The sequence below is a fragment of the Equus quagga genome, chromosome 3 (assembly GCF_021613505.1).
Source record: "Equus quagga isolate Etosha38 chromosome 3, UCLA_HA_Equagga_1.0, whole genome shotgun sequence".
Classification (NCBI taxonomy): domain Eukaryota; kingdom Metazoa; phylum Chordata; class Mammalia; order Perissodactyla; family Equidae; genus Equus; species Equus quagga.
The window spans coordinates 73,455,046-73,469,611 of record NC_060269.1 but is presented as its reverse complement, the minus strand read 5'-3'; the positions used below and the strand labels follow the sequence as shown (position 1 = coordinate 73,469,611).

The window sequence follows — 14,566 nt, the reverse complement described above, 5'->3', positions numbered from 1 at the left end:
GATTGTTAGTGTTTTGTTGAAGATTTTTTTTCTGTCTATACACATCAGAGATACTGCTCTATAGCTGGCTTTTCTTGATATGTCTTTGTTTGGTTTTGGTATCAGGATAATAATGGCTTCACAGAATGAATTGGGAAGTGTTTTCCCCTCTTCTATTTTTTCTAAGAGTTTGTGAGGATTGGGGTTAATTCTTCTTTAAATTTTTTTTAGAATTCACTGATGAGCCATCTTTGTAAAAAGAAGTTTTCTGACTACTAACTCAATCTCTTTAGTCGTTACAGGTCTACTCAGATTTTCTATTTCTTCTGGAGTCAGTTTTTACAATCTATGTCTATCTAGGAATTTGTCCATTTCACCTAGGTTACATGACTTGTCATGCAACCATTGCCAGTATTCTCCTTTCACCCTTTTTATTTCTGTAGGGTCAATAGTAATGTTTCCTCTCTCATTCCTGATTTAGTATTTTGAGTCTTCTCTCTTTTTTTCTTGCCAGTCTAGCTAAAGGTTTTTCAATTTTGTTGATCCTTTCAAAGAACTAACTTTTGTTTTTGTTGATTTTTTTCTCTATTGTTCCAATAAGGCCTTTTTTAGTGTGCCAAGGTCCCAGGTAGCAGGTGTCATCAGTACCTGGGCCGACAGCATAGCCTGCCTTTTCTTCTTAGGTCCTGTGATCAAGGTACTTGCAACATGGGGAGATAAAATGGACCCCTAAGAATATGAATCTCTCAAGGGCATCCCCGAGCATCTAGCCCTCATTACATGCTCAATAAATATGTGAAGAATAAATGAAGACACTAGACAGGGCTATAATTAAGGGGTTAGTGAAGACTGTCACTAGCCAGCTTCCTCTCTAAGTGGCAGTAAGAGGTCATGCTGGCAGAGGAAGTCAATTAATAGTTAGTTCACATGTGTCAGTGTGGATAGAGAGTCCCCAAACTAGGCAATGAGGTCTGCAGGACACAGCTTCAGAGGGCATGCCTAGGTATGCAGCCTATTTGGAATACAGCGCCACAGGATAAAGTAGGAGAACGAAAGGTGAGGCAAGGTTATTCTGGAATATTAGAATTAAAGAGGTCAGAGTCTAGAGGGATGCCTTTGCAGTTATAAGACAAAGAGAAGACAGAGAAGGATCGAAGCGTGAAGAAACTTACTGCACAGCTTTCTCAGCAAAGATTTTTTGAAAGTTGCTAAAAAAAAAGTTTAATAGAATGTCCTAAAAAGTGGCACACAGGCAGGTATTCTGTTCTTCAGAATAATATGACCGACTATGAGAAAAAGAACAGGGGGTGGGAGAGAGAACAGAGGAGTGAGAACAGAGAAAATGAACTACAGAAAGGTGTTACTTCTACTACACAGAATAATTGTATTAACTTTCCTAAAGCCAATGTAGTGAGAGGGAAGCTTTGACCCTGACGTTTCCTGTCTGTATTTCAGTGAAGAAAATCCAACAGTAAAAACAAAAAACTCTCATTCTGATTCCTCTCATCTCAGATCCCATCTAGTCTACCAGAAAGCGCAAGGGAGAATGAGCAAGGACAAGTCCAGCTCCGAGCCAGCGCCCAGTGGACACAAGAGCTCACGTCTCAGACAAAAGCCGTCACCAACAAAGACGCCAGCCGCACACCCCGCTCCCAGCCACGGCCCCGATGCTAATGAGGTCAGAAAGAGCAGTTATGTGTGTCAGCTCTCTGAACATGGTTTTGAGGAAACAGAATAAAGTAACACTAATAAAATGAACAGCTGGGAGGATAAAAGATGGCATGAAAAACAACAGCTGAAAAGATTTTCACACACGCACAAGGGTCATCCTATTGTACACATCGAAACTGGGATGCTTATAGAATGCTGGCTGCAAAAGCTGACAAGGATGAACCGCAACACTTTAAAAGAGACAGATATCAAGTCCATCTTTGAACGTGTGTTCCATGAGGGAAATTCATCAACCACATCACACTGGGAAAACTTCCCTGAACGATAAGATCACGGTTGAAACATCAACGTTCTCTTCATCGGTTTATTACCTTCTGAAAAAGAGTATTCTTTTGGCTTACAGTTTTTTGCATCAGCTTCCATCCAGGGTTTTTTGTTTTCATACAGGAGAAAACTGATGAGAGTGAGCACGACTTTGGATAAAAATTGGCACATTTTTCAGTGCTAAGATGCAAAAATTAAAGTGTGATCATCTTGAACAAAAACCTCTGATCTACTTCATTTCATCTCATATGACTGGGATTAGGCTCTCTCAGAACCTGAAATAAGTATAGCAAAAACATCAGTGGTTGTAAGGATAGCAAAAATATGCACTGGTTTTAATATGGTCTTACCTATGTGTGCAGTTCACAGGTTCATGAAATAAAATAGGTAAATTAAAAAAGCAAAATGAAGAGGCCGGCCCAGTGGTATAGTGGTTAAGTTTGTGCGCTCTGCTTTGGTGGCCCGGGGTTTGCAGGTTTGGATCCCAGGTGCGGACCTATGACCACTCATCAAGCCATGCTGTGGCAGCATCCCATATACAAAGCAGAGGAAGACTGGCACAGATTTTAGCTCAGGACCAATCTTCCTCACACAAAACAAAGTAAAATGGAAACATTAAGATGAAAATATTATCCAAAATTCAGTTTGATAGCTTATTAAAAAGTTAAATATAAATTTACCATATAACTCAGCAATTTCACGGATACATTTCTACCCAAGAGAAATGAAAATACATGCATGAAAATCGGTATGCAAATATTCATAGCTGCATTATTCATAAGTCAAAAGTTGGAAATAATCCATATGTACATCAACTGATGAATGGATAAATAAAACACGCTATATCCATACAACAGAATGCTATTTAGCAAGAAAGAGAAATGAAGACTAGATATATGCTATAACACGGAAGAACTCCAAAAACAGTACGCTCAGTGAAAGAAGCCAGATGCAAGAGATCACACATTGTATGATTCCAGTTATGTGAAATGTAAAGAAAAGTAAAATCAATAGAAACAGAAAGCAGACTAATCTTTGTGTAGGGCTGAAGGGGAGAAAGCAGAGTGACTGCAAATGGGCAGGATGGAGCTTTTTGGGTGTCAGAAATGTTCTAAAATTGGATTATGGGGATGGTTGCATGACTTGATAAATATACTAAAAATCACTTAACCGTACACTTAAAATGAGTGAATTCTATGGTATGCCAATTATAGCTCAACAGATCTGTTTTAAAAATAATCCAGTAAGGTGCATAATGTAACATGCACAGATCTTTAGTGTACAACTCAGTGAATTTTAACATATGTGTGCACCCATGTAACCAGCACCCAGATCAATATATAAAACTTTCTTAGCACTTCAGAAAGTTCCCTTGCACGCTCTCCTAATCATAATTCACCACTCCCTCCACAACAGCAGTGATCACTAATCTGCTCTCTATCATCCTGATTCATTTTGTCTTTCCTGAAACTTCCATGTTTCTTTTGCTCAACACATCTGTAAGATTTATCCAAGTGGTTGCTGATAGCAGTAGTCTCTTCTTTTATACTGCTGTGGAGTATTCCATTGTATAAATATCCTGCAATTTGTTTATAAATTCTTCCGTTAAAGAACATTTAGGTTGTTTCCAGTTTGGGGCTATTATCAAAGCTGCAATGAACATTATGTTAAATGTCTGTTGGCAGACATATGCACTCATTTTTCTTGGGTAAATAGCTAGACTCAAAGAGGAATCAAATGCTTAGCTTGGATAGAAACTACTATAAAATTTTCTCAAGTAGTTAAACAAATTTCCACTCCTACTAACAACGTCTAAAAGTTCCAGCTGTCCCACCTCCTCACCAGCAGCTGGTATTGTCACCTCCTCACCAACAGTTGGTATTGTCAATCTTTTTAATTTCAGCCACTATGCTAAAATTACACTGTGTGCATTGCGTGTAGGGGCATCCTGACATGGCTTTAATTTGCATTTCCTTAATAAGGATGAAATTGAGCACATTTTCATATACTTAGTGACCATTTGGATATCTTCTTCAGTGAAGTGCCGGTTCAAGGTTTTTGTCCATTTTTTAACACGTTATCTTTTTCTCACTGCTTTATGGAAGTTCTTTATGCTGAATACAAATCTTTTACCAGATATATGTATTACAAATATTGTTCCCCAATTTGTGGCTTGCCTTTTCTTTCTTGTAATGGTGCCTTTGATATACAAAAGTCCATAATTTTAATGAAGTCCAATTTATCCTTATTTTCTTACATAGTCAGTGTGTTTCATGTCCTATTTAAGAAATCTTTGCCCATGCCAGGGTCATGAAGATGTTTTCCTATGTTTTCTCTTAGAAGCTTTATTGTACTACCTTTCACAGTTGAGTCTTTGATCAATGATCAAATTAATTTTCGTTTAGGAAGTCACAGTTCATTTTTTTTCCCAGGAAGATACCCATTTGATATGGCACTGTTTGTTGATACGACTGTCCTTTCCCACAGGACTGCAGGGGCACTGTGGCCATAAATCAGGTGACTGTATTACACACGAGTCTGTTTCTGGACTCTATCGTGTTCCATTGTTCCATTTATCCCTGGGAAATGCTCTGTCTTAATCACTGAACCTTATAGTGATCTTCAGCTAGAGAACATTTTAACGCACAATTTGCTATAGAACTTTGTGAGCTATTCTTATAAGAGAGACAAATGCCAAAAATTAACTATTCCAAGTCTAACATGTCATCATAAACCTATTTTGAAGAAGATAAATTCCTTAATCAGTAAAATGAAAACCTGAATATTTTTCACCACATAAGGCTTACAAAATCTACATGCTCTCTTATGTTAACTGCAGGAAGCTGCTGAACTCCAGAATGAAAATGCCTTACCTGAGTAAGATATATGGTATCTTTGAACGAGCGTAATGGGTCTTTGCTTTGCGGGAGTTTGAAATGAAGTCCAGCCTGAAGAAGCATCTCAGTGTTCCCATCTGCATGATGTTGGCGATGAAGCGAAAACCTGCTTCCGTATGACCAGTCCTCTTCCGAAGAAATCTTCCCAGGAAAGAATGAGACGCACACATTGCAGCGTTAGGAGCGAAAGTACTTTTTTACACATTTCTGACAAACCTGCAAAGCACTCTACACACTGGAAAAGAGCTTAAGGTTTGTTCTGGGACTCTAATTTCACAGAGGCTTTTGCCATCATACTTCTTGTTGCTGAAAGGATAGCCTTGTGCACAGTCAGTCACAGAACCAGGATTTGGCACCTACACTCCTCCCTTATTCAAACCTAGAAAGTTAGGTTTTGGCATTTCTATCAAAAGTCTTATCTTATCAAAATATATTCCTGGTTTTTCATACATTTGTTATGTGTCTTTTTAAATGCCATTTTATCTATTTAAGTAAATAAATTGTCAAAACTGAATAATGGACTCAAATCAACATTCTGTTAAAACTGTCAATTCTTTAACAGGATAAAATATCACTATCAAGATGGTAAATGCTTTAGCACTTGCTCATTTGTTTCTCAGTGATTACTAAATACATTCAATATACACGTATTTAATTTTATTTAGTTGAAGACACAAACCAAACAATGATACTCCTTTCCTCTAATAATAAGTCTTCTTTTTCAAGCCAGGCACAACTTACAGGATCTTTCTTTCATCCCTTTGAGAAGCTATCATCAGGTCAAAATAAAACAAAAAACAAACACCACACACATGTTAGTAGTGGACCTTTTACAGAAAAAAAAAAGGCAATAATTCTGGCTTGTAGGTCTATGATTTGATGAACTGTTAGCTTTTGAGAAAGATATAAGACAACTGCTGGCTCCATCTGAAAATGTCAGAGTTCTTATCCAAGTACCCCAGAAACTTTGAAAAAACTGTATTCCACCTCACCCACAAGAAACACTCAAAATTAAAAAGCTTAATCCTTGTTTATAAAATATGACTTATAATTCCCAGTAATCTTGCAGTACACAGACCAATCACCTTAAAAAGAAAAAGTTATTCTTTAGAAACTTATTTATACCAAAATGTAAGTAATGTGCATTAGCCATAATTAATGTGGAAGTTTCTCCAAATTCTCTCTACTTTTCGAAGCTGTTACCGGCAGGCAGTGTAGAGAACACTACTTCCTCCTCGTATTGATTAAGACGGTAGTATTAGCATTTAGTGACCTCGTACACAGCTCAGATGCACAGATCTTTACCAATAACCCTCCCCTCTTTCTACGCCTCTTCCTTTCCAAAGTCTGAAACACCCCTGCGGGCCTCCCAGCCCTCCACTGGTCAGGATGGGAACGTACGCCATTATCGGTGAATCCAATCTTCCGTGATGTGGGAAGCTTCCTACCTTCTCACACCTGTGGTTTGGAAGTCTTGTCAATTTCAGCTGTGACAATGTTACCAATTAGAAAGTGCCAGGTAAGGTTCTAATCGCTTTAAGAATATTAACTCATTTACTCCTCATAACAACCCTATGAGGAGGTACTGTTATCACCCTATTTTACAGATGAGAAAAGCAGGCACAGAAAGGTGAAGTATCCTGCCCAGGACCCAAGCTGGTTAGTGCCCTCGAGTCCAGCCTCGTGTCCTCTGAGCCCAGACGCATCTGAAGAAAATCACCCTTCCACACACATCATGGACTCTATTAATAGTAACAAGAGCTTCATTCTATGGTGTTCGCTGAATCTTTACCCACAATCACATGCGCACCTGCATGTGCACACACACTCCTCAGAGGTATTTACCGCTATTAACCCCAACTACAGAGAAGGACACCGAAATTCGAGAAGATGAAAAAATAATTTGTCCAAGGCAATATGGCTAGCGTGTGGCAGTTCTGTATCCAAATCCAGAACTGTTTATTCCAAAGCTGACGCTTTTAATCACTGTGCAATACTGACAATCACCTGTTGAAAATATGACTATTTTGCGAAGAAGTAATGTGTCCCACACTACAGAGAGACATTTTAATATTTTTCTTGAATACATGAAAAAAGCTCTAAATAAAACAGCCAAAGTTTTCTGTAAAGTTATTTCTTTGGTTTCTTTTCTATTCCCAGTTACATATTCAAATTGTCAACTGAGCAACGGAACTCAAGAAGAGGCAAGGACCAAGTCAAGGCTCCTAAGGAGCAGAACTTCTCCCTTTCCCTGTTCTACCATACATTGTTGGATATCTTTGAACATCATCAGGCATTTCACAAAAACGCGGCAATTCCATTATTTTCAGGAGGTGATAGAAATCCTTATAGACTTAGAAAAAGGCTTACAATTTCTAACTCTCACCTTTCTGAAATGAAGAAAAAGCAAAATGGATCACTCTGGAGTCAGACAGTGAGTCTGAATCCAGATATGCAACTTACTCTCTGGGGACCTTGAGCAAACTCACTCTCCAGGGCGTCGGTTTCCCCCTGGGCCTCAGTCAGAGGAGGGGTAGGGATTATTGTCAAATGAAACCACGGGAATCAACAAACCAGGGCACCTGGTACAGAGCATCTGCTCGCTACACACTTTTGCTTCTTTCATTCCTTGCTTCCCATTCTCAACACTTATTCCTCCCTGAGACAGGATACTGAACTCCATCTCCTTCATTTTGAAACAATGGTATTCCCAAAAGATCAACCTCACAATAGGGGAGAAATAAAAAAAACAAGTGCAGAACTAAGGTTATGACATTATTTATTAAAGCTAAAAATACAATAAAGGAGCTGGCCCTGTGGTCGAGTGGTTGGGGTCGCATGCTCCGCTTCAGTGTCCTGGGGTTCGCCTGTTCAGATCCTGGGTGTAGACCTATGCACTCTCACGAGGCCATGCTGTGGCAGCATCCCACACAGAAGAACTAGGAGGACTTACAGCTGGGATAGACAATTATGTACTGGGGGGCTTTGGGGAGAAAAAAAAAAGGAGGAAGATTGGCAACAGATGTTAGCTCAGGGCCAATCTTCCTAAAAAAAAAAAAAAAAAAGGGAAGCCTGGAAAAAAAATCAATATAACTTCAATGTATAGAAGCAAATCAGTTGTGTTTAGGAGGTGAAGATGAGGAAGATATTGAAATTGTCTTAAAACTTTTTCTGTGGTTACTTTATACAAGTGAGGGAAGAGGGAGACAAAAACCCCATGAACATTTCAACAAATGAAGACAACGCATGTGACCAAGTACAGCACCTCCCACGACACAGCATCAGCAAACCAGGACCAGAGAGGAACATCCTCACCAATAAAGGGTGGCTGTGAAAACCCACGGTTAACACCATCCTAAACGGTAGAAGACTGAGCCATTTCTCCCCAAGAAAAGGAACGAGACAAGGATGTCCATCTCACCACTTCTATCTACATTGTATTGGAGGTTCTAGCCTGGGCAAATAGGCAAGAAAACTAAATAAAAGGCATCCAAATTGGAAAGGAAGAAGCAAAACTACCTTTATCCACAGATGACATGTCTTATATAGAGAACACTCTAAAGAATTCACAAAAAAACTATTAAAACTAATAAACGGGTTCTGCAACGTTACAAAATATAAATTCAATATATAAAAACCAATTGTAGGGGCCGGCCAAGTGGTGTAGTGGTTAAGTTCACACACTGCTTCAGCAGCCCAGGGTTCATGGGTTCGGATCCCAGGTGCGGACCTACACATCGTTCATCAAACCTTGCTGTGGCAGCATCCCATATAAAAATAGAGGAGGAGTGGCACAGATGTTAGCTCAGTGACAATCTTCCTCAAGCAAAAAGAGGAAGACTGGCAACGGATGTTAGCTCAGGGCTAATCTTCCTCACACACACACACAAAAATCAATTGTACCTTTATACGCTAGCAATGAACAATCTGAAAACAAAATTAAGAAAATAATTCCATTTACAATAGCACCAAAAAGAATAAAATACTTACGAATAAATTTAACCAAAGAAGTATCAGACTTGTACACTGAAAACTATAAAATAGTGTTAAAAGAAATTAAAGACATCACATGTTCATGGATCAGAAGACTTAACATTGTTAAGATGGCAATACTTCGCAAACTGATCTACATGTTCAACACAATCCCTATCAAAATCCCAGCTGGCTTTTTTACAGAAACTGGCAAAGGGATCCAAAAATCCATATGAAAATGCAAGCCACCTAGGACAGTCAAAACACTCTTGAATGAAGAACAAAGTTGGTGGACTCACCCTTTCTGTTTTCAAAACTTACTACAAAACTACAGTAATCGTGACAGTGTATACTGGCATAAGATAGACATATGGATCAACGGAACAGAATTGAGAATTCAGAAATAAACCTTAAGATTTATGGTCAATTGATTTTCGGCAAAGGAGTCAAAAGAATTTAATGGGGGAAAGAATAATATTTTTGGTAAATTGTGTCCAGAAAATTGGCAATAGAATCCATATGCAAAAGAATGAACCGGGACACCTACCTCACTTCATAAAGAATAATTAACTCAAAAATAGATCATGGAGGTGGGTCAAGATGGCGGCATAAGCAGATTCTGAACTCATCTCCTCCCACGAACACAACCAGGTTACAACTATTTTTGGAAAAATTACCCTGGAGAGAAAACTGAAAACTGGATAAAGAGAACCCCCACAATAAGGGACAGTCCTAAGGAGGAAGAGGCAGAAATTCCTTCTGGAGAGAAAAAAAGCCATCTTCAGGAGCAGTCAAGTTTCTCAGCCAGCCAGGAGGGAGCCACCCTAAGGTACGCAGCCCTCTCTGGAGAAGAGAGGTTGGAGAGGGGGCTGATACTGCTATAAGCACCCTTCAGACTCAGCACAACTGAGACCAGGGTCTTACTATCTGGTTTCGTGGGCTATTAACTGCAGTGGGGATACCCCCAGAAAAGCTATCAGATGAAAGCTGAAAAGACCCAGTCTTAAAGGACCCACACACAAACTCACCCATCTCAGCAACCTAAAATCACCAGAGAGAAGGCTGACAGTCCTTTGGTGAAACGAGACTCACCTGGTGGGCTCTGAGGGCATTGTGGTGAGAGGAGGGACCTCTCCAGAGACTGAGACATTGGTGGTGGCCATTGCTGTGACCTAGTCCAGGCGTGTTGACACAGACCCCGGCAGACACCATTGACGTTCTTCCCTTGGCCTGTTAGCCCAGGGGTCTGCAACACCCACTAGAGCGCACATTTAATCCAGTTCAGCCAGGGCAGGCAGCCTGCCCTAGGGACTGGCCCTGCCCTATAGCAAGCCCTCAGGCTGCTTGTCAGCCTGCATTGACTGGGTGCCTTGATCCTTTATAGGCAGGTGAGTGTGTCTGCCTCTGTGGGGCAGGGCCTGTGTGAGGACCAGGTGAACCATGGGGGGCATTGGTGGAGAGGTGGGGGCCCCTGCAGTGGGGGACCAGGGTACGCCCCAGCAGGTTGGTAAGTGTGCACGGACCAGGACTGTGTTGACAGTGTGTGTGGTCCTGTGGGGGCTGAGGCTTATCAGCAACAGAAGACCTGTGCTTCACAAATACCTGTAAAAATGATCAGCCTTGCCTTCCAAAACCTGAAACAACTGAGTGTTCCTGTGCCTAGGGCCAGCCCCACTCAGCTGCACTCCTAAGAGAAATGACAACAGCCTTGTAGGCCTGAGGCCTATAGCAACTGTAAGCCCCTGAGCCTAGCAACCAGCTACACTGGGTACGTACTCAATTAACAGGAAAACTGCAACATGAGCGTGCTGTTAGAGCTTGTAACCAACAGTGCTGAGGCTCCTCAAACCAGATTTACAAACAGCTGGCCAGGGAAGGAAAGACTAGACTCCCTGGGTACCTGCAGTAAGAGCAACCCTGCCACAGCAGAAGGACACAAGTAGTCCACAAAGGGGTCACTCCTGGATCATTTGGACTGGTGACGAGAGGGAAGCACATTGCTGGGCCTCAAAAGGCATCTCCTACATAAGGCCATTTCTCCAAGATCAGGAGACATAGCCAACTCACCTAATACATAGATACAAACACAGAGAAAGAGGCATAATGAGGAGACAAAGGAATACATTCCAAGTAAAGAACAGGACAAAACCCCAGATAAAGGACTAAATGAAACAGAAATAAGTGACCTACCTGACAGAGAGTTCAAACAAAAACTTATAAGGATGCTCACAGATATTGGGAGAAGGCTGTATAAACACAGCGAGCTTATCAACAAAGAACTGGCAGATATAAAAAAGAACCAATCAGAAATGAAGAATACAGTACTGGAAATGAAAAATTCACTAGAGGGACTCAATAGCAGAGTAGAGGATGCAGAAGAACAGATCAGTGAGCTAGATGAAAAACTAGAGGAAATCACACAAGCTGAACAGGAAAAAAGAAAAAAGAATTAAACAGAATGAGAACAGTCTAAGGGAATGCTGGGACAATATCAAGCACGCTAACATTTGTATTATAGGTGTCCCAGAAGGAGAAGAGAGAGACAAAGGGGCAGAAAATCTATCTGAAGAAATAATAGCTGAAAATTTTCCTAACCTAAGGAAGGAAACAGACATCCACGTACTAGAAGCACAGAGAGCTCCAAACAAGATAAGCCCAAAGAGGCCCACACCAAGACATATTATAATTAAAATGTTCAAAATTAAAGATCAAGAGAGAATCCTAAAAGCAGCAAGAGAAAAGTAACAAGTGACATACAAAAGAAAGCCCATAAGGCCATCAGTGGACTTCTCAGCCGAAACTCTACAGGCAAGAAGAGAATGGTGTGAGGTATTTAAAGTGATAAAAGGAAAAAATGTACAGCCAAGAATACTCTATCCATCAAGGTCGTCATTCAGAATGGAAGGAAGGATGAAGAGCTTCCCCAGACAAGCAAAAATTAAAGGAGTTCATCATCAAGAAACCAGTTCTACAAGAAATGCTGAAGGGACTTATTTAAGTGGGAAAGCAATGACCATAAATAGGGATAAAAAAGTTATCCGAAAAAACTGACCAATAAAATCACTCAGAAAGGTAAAAATATAGTAAAGGTAGCAGATAAACCACCTATGAAGATAATATGAAGGTTAAAAGACAAAAGTACTAAAATTACCTATTTCAATGATAAAAGCGTAATGGATAGACACACGCAAAACAAGATATTAGATATGATTTCAAAAACATAAAACTTGGGAGGAGGGGAATGAAAAAGTAGAGCTTTTAGAAAGAGGTCAAGCTAAAGAGTCTATCAACTCAATATAGACTATTACATACATAGAATACTATAGAGGATCCTCACAGTAATCACAAGTCAGAAACCTATAATAAGTATGAAAATAAGCAAGACAAAAGAAATCAAACATATTACTAAAGAAAGCCATCAAACCACAAGGGAAGAGAGCAAGAGAAAAAGAAAGGGACAGAGAAGAACTACTAAAACACCCATTTAAAAAAAGTAACAAAATGGCAATAAATACATATTTATCAATAGCTACTTTAAATGTCGATGGACTAAATGCTCCAATCAAAAGGCACAGCGTGGCCAACTGGATAAAAAAAACAAGACCCATATATATGCTGCATACAAGAGACACACTTCAGACCTAAAGACACTCACAAACCGAAAGTGAAAGGATGGAAAAAGATATTTCATGCAAATGGAAAAGAAAAGAAAGTAGGAGTAGCAATACTTAAAACAGAAAAAATAGACTTTAAAACAAAAATTGTAACAAAAGACAAAGAAGGGCACTACACAATAATAAAGGTAACAATCCAACAAGAAGATATAACACTTGTAAATATCTATGCACCCAACATAGGAGCACCTAAATATATAAAGCAATTATTAACAGACATAAGAGGAGAAATAGACAGTAACACAATAATAGCAGGGGACTTTAACACTCCACTTACACCAATGGATAGATCATCCAAACAGAAGATCTATAAGGAAACACGGGTCTTAAATGACACATTTGACTAGATGGACTTAGTGGATATATATAGAACATTCCATCCAAAAACCACAGAATACACATTCTTTTCAAATGCACATGGAACATTCTCCAGGATTGATCACATATTAGGCCACAAAACAAGTCTCAATAAATTTAAGAGGATTGAAATAATACCATGCATCTTTTCTGACCACAAAGGTATGAAACTAGAAATCAACTACAGGAAGAAAGCCTGAAAAGCCATATACAACCATTGGGTCAATGAAGAAATCAAACAAGAAATCAAAACATTGCTGGAGACAAATGAAAATGAAAAAACGACATGCCAAAAGCTATGGGATACAGCAAAAGCGGTTCTACGAGAGAAGTTTATAGCAATTCAGGCCTACCTCAACAAAGAAGAAAAGTCCCAAATAGATAATCTAAAGGTACATCCAAAGGTACTGGAAAAAGAACAACAAACAAAGCCCAAAATCAGCAGAAGGAAGGAAATAATAAAAATCGGGGCAGAAATAAACAAAATAGAGACTAAAAAAAAAAATAGAAAAAATTAATGAAACCAAGAGCTGGTTGTTTGAAAAGATAAAATTGACAAACCCTTAGCTAGATTCACCAAGAAAAAAAGAGAGAAGGCTCAAATAAATAAAATCAGAAATGAAAGAGGAGAAATTACAACGGACACCTCAGAAATACAAAAGATAATAAGAGATTACTATGAAAAGCTATACACCAACAAATTGGATAATCTAGAAGAAAAGGATAAATTCTTAGAAACATACAACGTTTCAAAACTGGACCAAGAAGAAGTAGAGAATTTGAACAGATCAATTACTAGTAAGGAGATCGAAACAGCAATCAAAAACCTCCCAAAAAATAAAAGTCCAGGATCCAGATGGATTCCCTGGTGAATTCTACCAAACATTCAAAGAAGATTTAATACCTATCCTCAAACTCTTCCAAAAAATTGAAGAGGAGGGAAGGCTTCCTTACTCATTCTAAGAAGCCAACATTATCCTGCTACCAAAACCAGACAAGGACAACACAAAAAAAGAAAATTATAGGCAAAAATCACTGATGAATATTGATGCAAAAATCTTCAACAAAATGCTAGCAAATCAAACACAATAATACATTAAAAAGATCATACATCATGATCAAATGGGTTTCATTCCAGGGATGCAGGGATGGATCAACATCCGCAAATCTATCAACGTGATACACCACATTAACAAAATGAAGAATAAAAATCACATGATCATCTCAATAGATGCAGAGAAAGCATTTGACAAGATACAGCATCCATTTATGATAAAAACTCTAAATAAAATGGGTATAGAAGGAAAATACCTCAACATAATAAAAGCCATATATGACAAAGCCACAGCAGATATCATGCTCAACGGAAGAAAACTGAAAGCTATCCCTCTAAGAACAGGAAGAAGACAAGGATGCCCACTGTCACCACTCTTATTTAACATAGTATTGGAAGTCCTAGCCAGAGCAATCAGGCAAGAAAAAGAAATAAAAGGAATCCATATTGGAAAAGAAGTGAAATTGTCACTCATTGCAGACGACATGATCTTATATATAGAAAACCCTAAAGAATCCACTAAAAAACTTTTAGAAATAGTAAATGAATACAGTCAAGTTGCAGGATACAAAATCAACATACAAAAATCGGTTGCATATCTACACACTAACAACGAAGTATCAGAAAGGGAAAATAAG

At 39.1% G+C, this 14,566-nt stretch overlaps 1 protein-coding gene across 3 annotated transcripts in view; it reads right to left on the bottom strand.

Moving 5' to 3' along the window:
- The window catches only part of MANBA (mannosidase beta), a 114,327-nt gene that overhangs the window by 17,976 nt on the left and 81,785 nt on the right, over positions 1-14,566 (bottom strand). For all 3 annotated transcript variants that reach the window (XM_046656848.1, XM_046656850.1, XM_046656849.1), the window contains one exon: positions 4,848-5,012. In XM_046656848.1, the coding sequence (XP_046512804.1) occupies positions 4,848-5,012 (165 nt within the window). The remainder of the gene's footprint in view (positions 1-4,847; positions 5,013-14,566) is intronic.